General features: G+C 33.7%; 1 protein-coding gene across 1 annotated transcript in view; it reads left to right on the plus strand.

Annotated features, from left to right (window-relative positions):
• The window catches only part of LOC105457401 (neuroligin-4, Y-linked-like), a 189,118-nt gene extending 172,199 nt beyond the window's left edge, over positions 1-16,919 (plus strand). Inside the window, exons 11-14 of the mRNA XM_011702041.1 lie at positions 11,230-11,563; positions 12,486-12,749; positions 13,006-13,165; positions 14,626-16,919. Coding sequence (XP_011700343.1) covers positions 11,230-11,563; positions 12,486-12,749; positions 13,006-13,165; positions 14,626-14,775 — 908 coding nt within the window. The 3' untranslated portion in view covers positions 14,776-16,919. The remainder of the gene's footprint in view (positions 1-11,229; positions 11,564-12,485; positions 12,750-13,005; positions 13,166-14,625) is intronic.
• Positions 16,920-17,127: the final 208 nt, after the last annotated feature.

The following is a 17,127-nucleotide window of genomic DNA, read 5'->3' on the forward strand; positions in this document are numbered from 1 at the left end:
TATTAAAAAGACTTTATGCCAGCCGCCTGTCGGTCTCGACACGATTCGACAGTTTCTACTCTCGCGCGCAGCCGTATTTTTCCTACCGTAAAATCGTATTTCAGATGTTGCGCAATATTCTCGCTCTCACCGACTCCCGCGCGCGACGTCTCTTCTTCTTTAATTAACGAAGTAAGTTCGGACATTCCATTCTCGTCTTTCGAATTTAATAAAGGCGACCGAATTAAATGCTAGGATGCTCTCTTCGCCGGCTAATCGTTGAAAAATTCATGAATGTTGTAAAGAACGGCCCAGGTTAAGCGGTTTTCGCTCATAACATCCCTGTACTATACGCGCCGCCATGCGTAAAGCTCCTCTCAGAAATCATTTTAAATTTCCTGCAAGAAAGTCTCTCGCGCGCGAGAATCTTTTACCAACGAATATTTAAATTCTTGCTGCATCACGCACAAATCTGAGAATCTGTAGGCACATGGCCTCTTATATCTCCCTTGCCTCACACATATATATTTTACATATTATATTGCAAATACTCTCAACTAAGTAGATAATTTTGCATTAAATTTTATAAAATTTTGTCATAAAATTCAAATTAATATTTCTAAATTTGAAAACGTTTGTTTTTTTATTATTTCTCATCTCAATTCTTAAATTATTTGAACTATTCACTTACATATCTTAGCAGCACATCGCATCTCCTAGTAGCATCAGTGATCAGATATCGTTGCATTAATCCAATACAATCTCTTTGTCATGCTATCCTATTCATGATTCCGTATTATATGTATATCTATGTGTGCATGTGCAAACGCACATACAAATATACACAACACGTTCGATACTACGCATGCGTAAATTATGCGTGAACGTGGGAAGGACGGGATCGAAACAATCTAATTTCGTCCCTTTGACCCATTGTTGTACATACGCTAACTATCAAACGCGAGATACAATCGATTACAAGAATCTACGCACGTTTAAAATCAAATTTGCGCAATTTATTGGAAAGCGTTAATCCTCCAAAATGGATATATTTGACAAAAGAAATGTCTGTTAAACTTTTATTCAGATTTAGTTTGCATTTGCTATCGACAGAAATAAATTACCCAGCACGATTAAAAGTATAATTAGAGGATAATTAAAATTTCTCAATTTCGTTCAGAATAAGAAATGTACTTATATTCCTTTCACTCCAAAATTACTAACTGCAATAATTTGTATCCTAGTCTATTTATAAATACTCTTTCTAAATAAATTTGGTTTCTATGCATATCTGTCTGCGTTAAAATGTATCACTCTTTTATAATTTACTTGAAGTAAAACTCTGTTTATATTTATCCTCTACTATGCTCGATTGAGTATAGTAGATCAACCAAAAGATTAAACAATGTTTTCTCTTCTTTCATCCTTCAATGCTAGCCAAGAAATTCTTTTCAGAATTTCTTGTTGCTTTATCCACTTTTGTACTTCAAATAATTTATCACTGAAAATAAGACACGTAAATTTCTTTTATTACAATCAATAAATCTCTCGATATTTAAAATTATTTTCATCTATGTACACAAGGTATTTACTCGGTTCTGCAAATACATATGCCGACATATGTATTGATCGCATAAGTTCTCAGAATTCGAAATAACGACAGTATTTTGTTCGGACGTATCGCCAGTAATGATTGTAAATTGCACGCTTGCTGGCGCAGCTTTCGCTGGAATTATTGTTGGATTTACCATTAACCGAGTCGCGAAACTGCAAAGCTGTACCCCTATATGGCGCCCGTCGAATCGACGTTAAAATCCGCAAAAGTGGCCCTTTTAGTCTCCTACCGCATGGTAAATCGAATTCTCTTTGTACTTCTAAACCCGTTCGTTATCGCTTTCTGTCTATCTCGTTTTCTTTCTTTTCTTGTAGCATTTTTATCTATCTATCTGTTCTATCTATCTTCTCCCTTTCTGGCTATCTTCTTTTAATAAACAAAACAATCAATTTACTTATTTCCATAGAAATTGTAATATAACTTTTTGTAAAAAGACTTTTTTATTTTTCAAATTATACTGTGTAATATTTGATACATTGATTCTACAATAACGTTTTTTTTTATCTCTCTGAATACTATACTTTGAATATCTGAATTTTTTACTCCCTAAATCTCTCTCTCTCTCTCTCTCTCTCTCGTTCCTCCCTCCATCTCTCTAAAATATTTAAATGCTTCATGTATCTGGATATCATTTTGCGATATCATTGCCTTCAAATATATGTATATTAACCTTTAAACCACCACATCCCAAAAATTACACTACCACAATGTGCGGTCTGACAGCTATTATGCTCTCGCTAATTTTATAAGTTACGTATAATAAAAATGTATGTTTTCTGAATATTTGTGACGGGGAAAAAGAAACCTATGTTTTAATATGAGGGTTAATAAAAAAATCTCGTATACAATAGAAATAAAATATATTTAAATGGCGACAAATAAGAAAATGATTGACAAGTAACGTTTCAATAACGGTGAGACCGATATAGTGATTTAAAGGTTAAAGCATACAACACGTAATTCCAAATGCAATAAATAATTGTAAAAATACAAAAACTTTTCAAGTTAATCGTCTAATTATGAATTAATATAAAAAATATTTACGGATCATCTGGTGACACAAAAGTAAACATATTAAAAAGCTATAATATGCAACTGAAGTTTGCCAATTAGATTGCAATGTAAACATTTCTAAGTAAACTCTCAACACATTCATCTTTAATTTGCAAAAACGTAGATCTGACTCTTCCGTTGTGCCTTGGGAACACTAATTCCTAGTTCTTTAGATAAACTTGGCTCCGCTACTTCCGTAATTGGAAACTTGCCTTTCTTAGCAATTCGCGCGACTGCGTGCTCGTAGGTCTTACCGTGACCTAATGCGTTCCCTTTGCAGTAAACATTGTAACGACGAATTACAACCGTTGCTCGTGCCAGAAGAGACTTGCGCACTTTGATCTACTTGTTTACGAGATTGTTAACCCAAGTAATGGGAAATAGTAGAGTTCGACGATCGTTCTATCAAAGAGCATTAAATATAATGCTGAAAAACGATATTTTGTTGTAATAATATTTATTAGTAGTCGTATAAGAGAGAGATTATATATGTCTTGGCATTAAAAATCTTAATACATGAGATACGTTTCAGGCACGGGTAATGCGTATCGCGTTTAGATATTCATAACGGAAGAACGAAAGACGCTTTGCTTCTCTTAAGATCAGCGCATATAAATCCGTTGCGACAAAAGAGGCGCGTTGAAAATGAAAATATACAAGAGAGTACCGGCGAGATTGAAGTACGCCCTATAAAATTGAAACTATCCTTGTAACTCTGGTCACTTCAAAACAATACTTGCAACGAAGAAAACTAATATCTGAAATAGCAAATAAAAAATAGAGAAAAAGAAAAAACGGAAAATATATTTACAATTTAAAACAATCATTAAAAACAATTTGCGTTCATCAAAAAAATTTAATCATATATAAGTATTACTCGTAAATATATAACTAAATAATACATTGAAGAAACGAATACTATTATTGTAGAAACAAAAAAACGTGTAACTATTTTCAATAAGTTATAGGTGAATTATTATAAATTAGTGACTAATATTAATTAATATAGTTGTGAAAAAACCTCAGAACACGTCATAAATAAAATTTTGTCTCTCTGCCAGTTACCGCGAACGAAGTCAGCCACGATGCACCACCATATCGAAATTCTTTCGTTTGCTTCCTCGTGCAATCATCCGGCGGAAATTTCGCGGAATTCGCTATATCCGGTTGAACAAGCACGAACTAGAAACTCGAAATTCAAAAGCGTCGTCAATGCTACAAGTGTTGCAAAATTCAACGAATTATATAATATGATCTTGCATGGATGCATCTAGCGATTTGTTAAGACTATAAGAAATTGTGTAAAAGCGTAGCTTTAAATTTTATTTGATAAATGTTTACATGAGTTTGATTAAGTATTAAAGAAACTTGCATTTTTTAAATGTTAAGTAAAGTTAGTCTTATTGAGAAAACATCTGTATTAGTTTTAATCTGAAATTAATATAAAATTTTTCTATCAGAGAATTCTAAAAGAATTAAAGGGCATCACTCACCATTCCTTTACCTTCAATCACATCGCGTCCACAACTTTTAGCGTAGACAGAGCACACACTGTAGGACATTCTGCCCCAAAAAGAGGCGCAAACTAGTCGTTTCCATCGAGATTGGCTTTCGGCGGGACCTGTAAACAGATAAAGTAATTAACACCGATCCTCCCCCTACTCCGTTGCTGTCGTCGCGCTCTGCATTCGGGTAACGGGAGGCTGCATTTAGGATAATTGCTAGTGCATCTCGCGAAAGGCCGCTTCAAACGTAAAAACGGTCATTCCGCTCGGTCGTGCAAAAACGCGCGTGCGAATTCGCAAATCGATCACACATACATATATATATACCCTCACGCACACAACACACAGGCGCACGCGCGCGCGCATGTACCCACACCGATATTCGGCACCATGTACCTCGCCCCGGAATTGGAATGCCACACGAAGCGTGTATATCGCCAATAAAAAAATACGGACCGATCGTTTTAGTTACAGTCTGTTAATTAACGAATTTCTCCAAAGTAATAACGCAAGATTTCATTTCGCATTACCTTAACGTGACCTAATTTAATCTAATTATTCGTGATACCAAAGTTATATGTTTTATCGAAAGTAGAATGAAAGTTTCGTGTTGGTAAGATACGACTATTGAAATATGAGTAAGCAGAGCGAAATATTTTTAATGGAAAAATTGATCGATGGTAAAGGAAACATTTCTTCACAATATTAAATGATTTTAAATAATTTATCTTAATAATTGTTTCAAATACATGAGGAGAACAAATTCGATTATATTTTTATATTGTAATATCTATGTTAAAATTTTTACTGTAATAATTAATAGCTCGCAAAAATGCTGATATTTTCGTAATGGAATATTTTTTACATTATAGATTTCAATGATTGGATACGAGTTAAAATTAATTGAAATATTTTAAAAATTATTAAACAACATGAGAAAGTACTCGTACTGATTGCACATAATTTCAGTATGTTATCATTTTTTTTTATTATTTTCTGTATCTAAATACCTTTTTCCTGATTTACAACTAATAAAAATGATTGTTTTATAGTGATACTGGGGTGATACGTGATTTAAAAAATAGCACCCCTTTGCGAACACGTAGATTGGCAGATACATTAGGGTGAATGTAGAAGGATCTAAGGATTCGAGGTGTAATCCCGACTAATTGAATAGCAATTAGCAGTGACATCGTGCAGAATCCACCGCGTCGACCCTTCAACGCCCTTCGTCATTCCAATTTGCGTTCTCACGGCTTCTCGCGCTGTTCTCGCAGCTTACTCTTCGACCTCGACGTCTCACGTAGTAACCCTTCGTCAAGGGCACTGACGTAGTCTGAAAACGGATATGAAGACGGAATTTGAATAACATGTTTACGCGACGCCCGCCGTCTTCGAGCTAATGGCCTCCGTCGACTTCTGAAGTCGCCGGCAAATTTCGCATTTCGAGCTGCAGAAGCAGAAAATATATACTTGCATGGAGGAAACTTAACGATGAAGCCGCGTTTCGGTATTTACTAACGAGAAATGATGAAGATTGCAGTATGTCGGTTGTTTCTGTACATCAAATATAGCATGCATCATAATAGTATAAATGCTACATGAAGGGTAATAAACTTGTGACTACATATTTTCGGAATTTAAACTGATTTTATCTTTAGAACGTCGGGAAATAATTTTAGCCAAGTTAAGAATAGACGTTTAAATATTAAATGTGTGTTATATTACTGATTTCTAAAAGAAATTTAGAATCAAATTTTAGGTTTGATATTATATATAAGAAAATAGAAACAAAAAATTTTACATCGTGAAAAGAGCCATAATCCAACATTTTTTGCTTGAATAATGTCATAAACAATGAGAAATATTATATAGACGAAATCTGAAGCTGATACTTTCAACACACATATGTGTTAAATAACGAGGATATCTTCTCGCAGTAGGAAGCGTCGGCAGGATATAGGAAAGATTTTCTTGGAAGACGAGGCTCGCATGTGCAGGAAATGGGATTCCTTGTCGACGACAGAAGCGTGATCGGTGTATCGAATTTGGTGCTAGCCTCCGATTACAAGGATGCGAACGTGCCCGTCGCGAAGTTTCGCCAACGAAGGAGAGGATAGGAAGAGCAGTGAGGATGAATGTGGTTGAAGAAAGTTGGTGAGAGAATGGTCTGGAGGGGAAAGGGGAGGGGAAATGAGAAGATAGGAAAATACGTCATGGCGCTAACGGACCGCTTAATGGATTAGGAGGAAGTAAACATCGTCAAAGAGAAGAAATTAACGAGAAGTTGGCGACCGATAATCCTCCTATTCTCTTTCCTTTCCCGATTGCTCCCGATTTCGTCAGTTATTCGGATTTTCTGTGCCGAGTATATTTGCGCCCGATGAAAATAATTTCCTGATTTGCCGATGGTAGTTTCACAAGAACGAAAGATTGTTCCGATCGGTTAATTGCAAAAATAAAGTGACAAAAGTAAAAAATTTTTATTGCATCTACGTACACGATTCTGAAAAAAAAAAACCAAGATTCAAGTCCTTATAAAATGTAATTTATTCTTTTAGAATTTCAGAAAAAGAAAGAAAGATAGAGAAAGAGAGAACGAATTCAAGCAATTTAGATTGAAAATAAAGATTTAAGATAAAGAGCTTAAAAGACCGAAGATCTTATTATTGCATTCAATGATGAGATTCAACGCATTAAAAAGTAATACAAAAATATCGCAAATTGTACGAGTATCTTTAAAGTCTTTAAACTTTGTAAAATGTTAAATTAAAAGTTAAAAAATAAATAAATTTTAATTAGTATTCTGGATATATCATCAAGTATCTCTCGCTGTATTATTTTTTTATATTCTACTTTATTTGTAAGTTACAAAGCATTCCAACAAGATACCTCAAAATGTCAAGCGTAAATAGAGTTTCTGAAACTTTATGAATTCAAGACAACAGAAAAATTCTTTCAATAAAATATTACGATCAGTGAGAATCCGCCAACTTTTTTCCAAGACAAACTTCTTTGCGGTCGGAAATAACGATAACTTTATTCGTCCGTCCGTGCATCTAGCATATAATAAAGTAGACGACGAAGCGCTCGGTTGCCGATCGTAAAATAATCATCGCCCGCGGGCGGCAGTTATGTATCTGGTCGAGGTACCGTCATTTTCTCGGAGAATTTTGTGGAACAAATGAGGATGGTGGTGTGAGAGGAAAGGACTATCGCTGGGCATGGGCGAAGGTAACCGTAGCAGATAGCGGGAGATAAGTCGTGTAAAAGGTACGGAAAATCTGCAACGATACGATGAACGTGAGAGGAGCGGCTGGGGTGAGGAAGAAGAGGGAGGTGAGCGATAGGGAAGCTCCATGAGGGAAATATAGCGGAAGGGGTGACGCTGGTGCCATGAGAGATAGCGGAGGACGTAGGAGGTCGCTGAAAAAGATCGAGAGACAAATCTACCTCGCGTAAGGGGGTCCGCCGGAGACGAGGCGGGTTGAAAAATAGTCGCGAAAGAATTTCTTATTAGATTGAAAATTGAAATAAACTCGTAGTGACGTCGGTTGCATCGATTCTCGCGGCTCCTACTGTACCTCGATCACGCGAATCGGGTCACTGGAGGACAGATATCCTGGCCAGGATAGCTCCTAGAAACGTGACGCGCATTGCGATATACGTTATTTTTACAAATACGCTTTCAACAATTTTCTCAGCTTTACCGGGGTAAATCCTGGAGTTGTTGCATTTAAAGAAATAAGAATGCTAAACTTCGAAAATCGTACGAGTTAAAATATGAGAATTGTTCATTTCTCAAAGGTGTAAGAGAAAAGTGTCAAGTAATTTATTAACTTAAAGATTTAAGAGATTTTAAAAGAATAAGTTTTGAAAAGGAGAGAATAATTGAACTTCTAAAGAGTTAAAACTTAACTCGATAATAAGATATAATATTATAACGAGATAATAAAAATCCTAAAAAGCTTGGATAATAATTTTTATGTTAGGAAGAAATATACATACAAATTATTAAACCTAAACTCAACAAGTGTTACATTTAAACAATAAAAGTGTTATTAAAATAACTGAAGATATACGATGAAAAAAATTAATATATTTGTCAAAAAATTATAAATAATAGAATAGTAGTTTCTGCGATGTAGTAATATAATACAAATTGAGGTTCGGATAAGTCTCTATGTAAGTCAACGTTTATGATTGAGCTAAATATAATATGACATCGCGTGATAAAAAGCCTTTATTGAAAAATACTTTGCCAATATCGACAGATGCCGTCATGAAAAAAATTCACAAAAGTTTATTGGAAAGTTCACAAAGAAACCTTAAGCTGTTTGAATTTTAAAAAATAAATAATTTTTCAACATTGTAATTTTTAGGATATTAATGTTATCTCAACATGTTATTGTTATATTTTAATAAAAATTTAAACAAATTAAAGGAAATAAAAAATTCTAATAAAAAGCATTAAATAAAGAAAAAATTATTTTTAATAAAATACTGTTTTTAATCCTTTTAAAAGAATAATCAATCTATTTCTGTTATATAAATGTGTTTTTTTAACAAGTTGTTTACATATTTTTAAGTTTATTTTTTTTATAAATATAAATTTTTGCGGCAATATCGTTTGTAGAATTTTTAATAATTATAAAAGCTCTTTGAAAGAAAGAAGTAAAGGGAAAGCCAATATTTTAATATGTATAACATGTACCTAATCAAACACTCCACAAACGATTATCTGAATGGATGTGAGCGATGGTCATTATTCGTGGACATTAAATCATAATGTGCATGTATAATCAGTGTGGTATTTCTCCCGCTGAAATCACGGATCTGTGTTTGCCAATTTCGGAAGGAAGGAAGGGATAAAGGGACACGAATTACTGGATAGTGATTAGTTTGACATCAACGATTTGTGTGATTCTTCGATCGTTATGAATTCCTGCGCATCCTTTCTAATTAAAGCATTTCGCATTTTTTCCCGCAATAATCTCGTATTGTTTTTTTTTCGTGTATTGAGCCGCATACAAATTAATTTTTCTATTATTATATATTCAGCAAATATATATAACAGTGCTTTTGTAATTTAATATTGAATACAATTAGATAGATTTGAATATAAAATGCTTATCAATGCAACATTTTCCAAAAGTATTATTAGTATAATTAATTCTAAAAGAGATATTTCAACAAAAAGATTTAAAGGGCCGATATGCGGACGTGTTTTCTCTGTGCCATTTAAAAAAAATTTAGTATTATAAAAAATATTGATAATGTCACAAAAATAAAATTTACAGTTTTTTTATGCGTTGTTTTCTATTAATATTGTAATAAAAATATCGAGATTCTGTGTTCAAATCTTTTACGTACTCTAAAGTCGTTATATTATTGCATTTCTTTATCTGTATTATACAGTAACATAAATAAAGTTACGTTTTCTTTAACTTCAGAGCAAATTTGCATAAGAATGTAAACATGAAGCACGCAATTCAAATTTTAGTTTGTACTTTAGTTTAATAAATTGCTTGCTGTAATATCACGCTGCTTTTTCTTCGAGCACTGCGTAACTGTATGATCTCGACAAAAATCAAGTTGATTCGTCTGCGAAATGTAAAGCTTTTCAGAAGATTTGCTAACAAGTCGTTTTACGTTAACTCGTATTTCGCGAGCGCGAGTAATAACTATATTCGTCTAGATCCTGTATGTTTGATGTATCTTCTCTTGCAAGCTAACTAACTATAATACTAATCGGATTTCCAGGATGAAATCTCTATGCAGGATTTCTATCTCAGAATTGCAATTCGGTATAAACGCACCACATGCTATCGTCAAGCATTAAGTATATCTAAAATTATTTACTATAATTCTTCTCCTAAAACAGTTGTTATATCCAATATATGTATACAGAAGGAAACGACGCAGGAAAGTGATCGGGTAAATTCTGTTTTTTTTTCCCTGCCATTCATCGAGAAAATGCCACCTATATGTATATTTCCACCTATAAAATATATTTCCGTTCTGTAATCGAACGAGTCGCATGATACTGCGTATGTGAGATCGTATCCTTTTCAAAGCATCCGCGAATATTAAACGAGCTGCCGCGAAGCGTAAATCAAAGCGAACTCCTTTGAGGACTCCTGCACGCGATTCGGCGCGCTCCAAAGAGTTTTGCGTCTCTTACGGTGGAACAGCGATAGCAAAACAAGCGCTGGCTAGAATCAGCGAAATAGACGCGTAAGCAAATAAACTGTATATGAGATACCGACCCAGTAAGCCAAGGATATTCCTTTGGCTATTTGCAAACGCAAAAGCAAACCTTGCTGAAATCGAACTCTAACATATGTAAGAGTTTTTATTAAGTTTAATGACAAGTTGAAAAAGCGGAATAACTTAAATGAATGGGACGAAGTAATTAGAGAGATCTAGTAACCTACTATAGAGTTCTTTTTAAAATTCAAGATACCGAAAATCTATATACGTTGAGAATAAAACTGATAAAACTGTCTTGTTGAATTTTTTAAGAAAGAACCTCTTTTCGATCTGCAGCTATAAAATAGAATTTGGCAACATTCGAGCTAGTTGCATGCCCCATTGCATTGTAACAAGATCAACCGTGAACCTGGAGCTGCAGCTGCATACAAGCCATCGGAAATAGATTATCGTGCAAAACTGGAGACCGCCGCAGGATTACTTGGAATACGATATGCAGCTTAACACTAATATGCCGTTTCTCTCATTGGCGTTATGGTTCTTTATACAATATATTCCGACTTCCAACACATATATTTATACAGTGTGTATTAGAATAGATGTAGAACCTTTTAAAATAAATGATTATACTTTTCTAAATTGTAAAAATATTTATAATTTATTCGTCTTTTTCTTTCTACATTTCTAACGCATTTTAATTACATTTTCACAATACATGAAGTATTAGCAAGTCTAATAAGAACAAAAATAAAAATATTATATAATAATTTCATAGATTCGCTCTGCTTTTTCAGAAAAAAATAAATTAAAATTTTAGTTTATTCTGTCATATACATATGTTATAGTAGATGTTTGTGGTTACAGGCATGAAACCGAAAATGAAGAATCATTATAGAGCGCATCAGCTGTCGGTCTGGCTGCGCCTCGTCCCAGAGCTTCATCGTGCCGGAATGGAGGATGTCGATTCCAGACACAACTTGTTCCGCGGCCATAGCGACCCCAGTCTATACGACGGCTTCGTGAGACCAGATCCTCTTAGCAGGATCAGCGAAGAGTTCAAGAGGAAGAACCTTAGCACGGATCCACCAACCACGACGGATTATAGCATCACGACATGCGTCAGCCTTATTCCGGGCACCAATCTTCAAAACGTCCATAACGCCAGCACCGACACATTAGCCAGCTTGGACGCTGCGGGGTAATTATCCTGATTCATAATGATATCAAAGTTATTTTCCCAAATTTTAAGTACTTTTGTCTAGAAATCTCCCTTTACCAATCTGGGATCGATACGTGATAAATATCACCTCCTATATAAATGAATACGCGGCGCGGTCCAATTATTTATTGAAATGGCGCGCGTTTATAAGGAAAACAGATTGTGCCGCAAGTGAAATAAATAACAATTGCAACGGAAATCGAATCATTTCGTAGCTCTGATATATTTTCGTAAAGAGCTATGATTCGGGGAAGCAACATATATCAGAATACAATTGAGTTAGCAAATACACTTCTAATAGGTATAAGAACAGAATTGTATCATGATTGCAAATCCAGAATATATCAACGTTGTCATTGATAAAATTCTCGTTCCTTATTTCTCTGCAACATGCTTAAAAAATTCAGCAAAACTGAGTGCCGTTAACAGCGTAAGCTGAAGCGCACTCTACTCTTTAACTTGCTTCGAATCTATCGGCAGTTCCCCCAACATGTCGCTATATATGTTCGGCCAGTAAAACTTTGCCCATGACAAAATGGCATGAGATGAAACGTCATTTCGTAGCCATAGTTTTGCGAGAATATTTTAGAGTCATGAAATTTGCATCATATGGGTATTCTCGGAGTATATGGTGGCTAAGCAACTGTGTGCTTTACAGAACTTCTATGCTGCTGCAATAGTTTTGAAAATAAAATTTGTTGCGAACTTTAATAGAATTATAACTTCTATTATTTATATTTTCTATTCTAATTTCTATTATCTAAATAAATTTTTGTTTACACCAATAAAAATTATTATTTAAAACATTAAATTCTTTCCACTTTTTTTTACGAGAAATAAAATATATTGGAGCTTTTCCAGCACGTTAAAGTATTAATTAAGAAATTTCTTATATGTGTAGTTACGCGGCGTATTCAACAGCTTTAAGCGTGACAATCGCGATCGGCTGCAGCTTGCTGATCTTAAATGTCCTGATATTCGCCGGCGTTTATTATCAAAGAGATAAAACGCGGCTTGAGGTGAAGAGCCTTCAGCAGCAACAAATGTTAAATCAACAATGTGGTCCTCGTGGTTTCACCGAACTGAAACAACCACCACCTCCGCATTCCCATTACGCTGGTGGCGGCCAAGTGATCGTCGATGTCGAGAATGAAATGTTAAGAAGGTATCGAAATGTTATTCTGATTTCTCTTATTATTTATTTGCTATTTTATCTATTAATAATGTCATTATCATTGATCAGTAAAAATGAGATATATTATTTTATGGCAAATTCACTGAGAACAAAAGGAAAAATGTGTGAATATCTTTTATTAAGATAGAAATTTTTATAATTTTTGCTAAATTACAACAAAAAATGTGTCGCGCCATATAATTATGCTTATCTTTTTTTTTATTTATTTCCATTATTTCTATTACAGGAATGTAATGAAAGGTCCTCCTAACGATTCTAGCGTTCCTTTTCAAGGCCAAGGAACTCATACACTGCCTCATCAACATCATTACCAAAAACAGCATCAGCAGCAGCATGCCACTCTTCCTCGAACCTCAGTCATTCAAGACATAAATACGCAAACTCAAGTAAGCAACTTCTATTTTATTCTACGCAATTAAAAAAAATAATTATTATATAAAATGTGTATATTAAATATATCATATAGTATATATAAATTGAATTGTAATAATTATTATCATAATATTCTTTTTGTATAAAACCTTTTAAAATCACAATTGTGAACGGTGCAATTAAATTTTTGTAAAATTTATTTTACTAGCACTACAAACGCGCGCTTCGCGCGCACTATTTAATACTTCTTACTATAATTTACAATTAAATAATTTACGTCAATACACACAACTGTCAAAATGCAATGTCACAGCCGCTTACGAGAAGTAAGCGCAGCAAGAAAACCAATCAACCAATTTTTTTTTTACTTACCATCATCCACCACCACCACACAGCACCACTACCCACCACCACCACCCATCACCACCATTCACCACCACACCACCAGGTCGATTTTTTATATTTTTCGATTTCTGCAATAAAAATTTTTCCGAGAAATTTCTCGGGTCAAAATCGATATATGACTATGTAGGAGTTGACATAAATCGATTTTTTATATTTTTCGATTTCTGCAATAAAAATTTTTCCGAGAAATTTCTTGGGTCAAAATCGATAAATGACTATGTAGAGTTGACCTAGGTCGATTTTTTATATTTTTCGATTTCTGCAATAAAAATTTTTCCGAGAAATTTTTCGGGTCAAAATCGAAGAATGACCATGTAGGAGTTGACCTAGGTCGATTTTTCATATTTTTGGATTTCTGCAATAAAAATTTTCTCAACAAATTTCTCGGATCAAAAATCGATAAATGACCATGTAGGAGTTGACCTAGGTCGATTTTTTATATTTTTTTAAATAAAATCACGATTTTTTAAAAATAGCCACATAATTCATCTTTAAGATGAGCCTAGAAAGAAGTGTATATCTTTATTTTTCTGGAAGATATGAATTTTTAAACATTGGGGAAAAGAGGCTTCAACGCAGGTAACACGGCAATTTTAAGATAGGAAACACTTTTTACTGTTAGATTTTATTTTTTAAAATTTATAATATTAGAGTATTTACATGAAGGAAATATGAAAAACATAATAAAACAGTAAATGATAACGTATATGACATAAAATTGATAGCTTCTCGGCATAGTATTTTCTCTAATAAAGTACATTGCAAAGTCTGTTAAACTTTTTGAACTTAAGACTTAGTATCTGAGTAAGACGTAGGTAATAACGTATCGAAATTATGATGATAAAATACGAGGCGCCGCTGCTTTCTTGCATATATTATATCTGACTTTAGAAACTTTTTTAATAAGATTATGAATCGTAATTTAATAGCATAATGAAATTTTTTATCTAAAAATGAATAATAATGGTTTTTAAAATTTTGTATATACTTTAAAAATTTAATTTTCTTAATATTAAAAATATTTTTTATAAAATTAGTTCTAAGAAAAAACTATTTTTGTATTTTTCAGGGTCCTCCAAACGGATCCATCCATTTGACGGTTCCACGAGCACCTCCGCCGCCCAGGGCGAAGAGTCCGCCAGAGAACCAGCCTCTTTTGCAAAGCGCAACGGTTTCTAGTCGCGTGTCGCAGGCCACGATGAGCGAGATGCGAGTGTGATGCTTGGACCCCCCTCCGAAGCCAGTCGTCCCAGATGTCCTCACGGCGTCGACCTTGCTCTAGGCAGTTCGCCGCGGACCTGTTGAAGTAGCTTTGAGTAGCTATTAATATTTCGACAGGTCGACGCAGAATGTCCCAGGGAACGTGAGCTCCGGACGAACGGAGGGGGGTTGCTGGAGAGAGAGAGAGAGAGAGAGAGAGAGAGAGAGAGATTCCTCACAGCTGAGGGATGGTCGAGTCGAAATTGCCGGGTCTACCGAATATTTAAAAAAAGCCCTTCGAAATGCGCTATTACGAATTTTTAGAAGGGCAGAAATTGCACTGTACTGAGAAAATACAAATTAAAGGAACGTACATTTCAAATTTATTTTGCAGTCTCACAAAGTTCTTAATTTTTTCAAATTTAAAGGTATATTAAACTTAAAATGCATTTCTAAAGACAATGAACATTTCAAATTTCTATAGAAACTTATAATTTTGTGTAACTAAAATAATTGATTAATAAGAACACAATTTGCGATTTGAAAAGTATATAAAAAGTATGTTTTTGAACAAACTTCCTTACAATCTTAATAATTATTAATTTAATCTCAATAAACGAAAAAAGCAGTACAAATGAACAGCGCCTTGCTTGAAACAATTCGATATTCGGTAGACGTTGGTAAATATTTAATTAAAATACATAAGAAAGACAGAAAAGTGGCGAATCAAGCGATCATCCTGGATCAATCGAAATTTCAATCAAATTTTGCGCGAAGGAATCAAAGCGACGCATTCCGCTAATTAGTTGATAATGGAGAATCTCTAGTCGTTAAAGGAGATGAGAAAAGTGGTGGACGGCTCAATATAAATTGACGGCGATGAAGATGTAAAAAAGAAATACTCTAGCCACTACAATGTTAGATGTTCCTTGTACATAATATGAATTTATATATACCATAAGGACGCCAAAGTTTGCTACTTTCTAAGAGAACTGTATATGCATCATGCGTATCGTTTGTTACTTTGTTTTTCGGTTGGTGTGTTGATATCCACGCGTGACGTCATGTTGTTGTAACGTAGAGGAATGAACATAGAAAAACTATATCGAGAGCATAACGAGCGAGCTTGTTCATTGATTTTTGAATATTTAAAACCTTTAGTCTTTATACCTTTTTAAATCGTAATTTTTATAAAATATTTCGTATGTTTGATTGTATATAGAGAATTTTCTTTTATAAATAACTTATTTATTTATACAAAGTTCTAAAATTCTACTTTTAACTACTACTTTTGGAATTGGAACTAACTAACGTGAAAGGAAACCATTGATGCAAGTGATATCGCTCGTTATCGTTGCTCCAGTTAATACAACTGCCATGCAGGTGGCTTCATTGCGAACGATATGTATTGCACATATGAATTATGATACATGATACGCACATAGCATGATCTTCGTATCCTCTCCGTGTACGCGTATCTACACACATGTGTTTTATATGTATAACGAAACCGGACAATTTTAAATCATTGTCATGGATGTTTCTATTATAATTTTCTTTATTTCTGCCAATACATTATCTCGATCTTTATAACTAAGTATGAACTACTACAAAACAACGTAAGCATTATTCTTCATACTTTCATATCTTTTATACTTCCTTTGGATTCTTACAATTTTTACAGAGCGATAAACCTTGTTAAATAACGTGTTTTACATTCAAACGTGTCATACACGGGATAAGTCGATTTCCTTCGGAACTGTTACTCTTCTCGCAAAATACCACGAAACGATCCGATGTATTTTATCATGTGGTACAGATTCTTCAAAGTTCAACTTCCATCGGATACATGGTACGTGATTATCTTTTTTTTGTATAAATATATATACATATATAGGTGTAAAATAAAGTAAAACTACTATATGCATAATACACTGCCACAAGACTACAGAAATTAATATGAAAGGCTCACACTCACACACTTGAACTGCAATTCATTTCATATTTCATAAAATAATAAATTTACGAAATAAATTTATATATTTATTTAAAAATATTAAACAAAGTATACGTGTATCAATGCAAAATACAATGAAAACTTTAAAAGTTAATTTACGTTAAATGAAATAAAATCTTGTTTTGGCTATTTTAAGAACCTTTCTTTTATATATGAAATGAATTTATTGAAGTTTTTAAAATTAATTTAAAATTAATAGTTAAGTATTTAAAATTATATAAAAATGTTTTAATTATTAATCTTTAAGTTTGAAGATTAAAAGATCAATAAAATGTGAATGTTATCAAAATCCTGTTTGTAAGGAACCATATATCGATGATAATCGATAGACGAAAGTCAAAGTTTTGTACATAT

The sequence above is a fragment of the Wasmannia auropunctata genome, unplaced genomic scaffold, assembly GCF_000956235.1.
Source record: "Wasmannia auropunctata unplaced genomic scaffold, wasmannia.A_1.0 LD335244.1, whole genome shotgun sequence".
Lineage (NCBI taxonomy): Eukaryota > Metazoa > Arthropoda > Insecta > Hymenoptera > Formicidae > Wasmannia > Wasmannia auropunctata.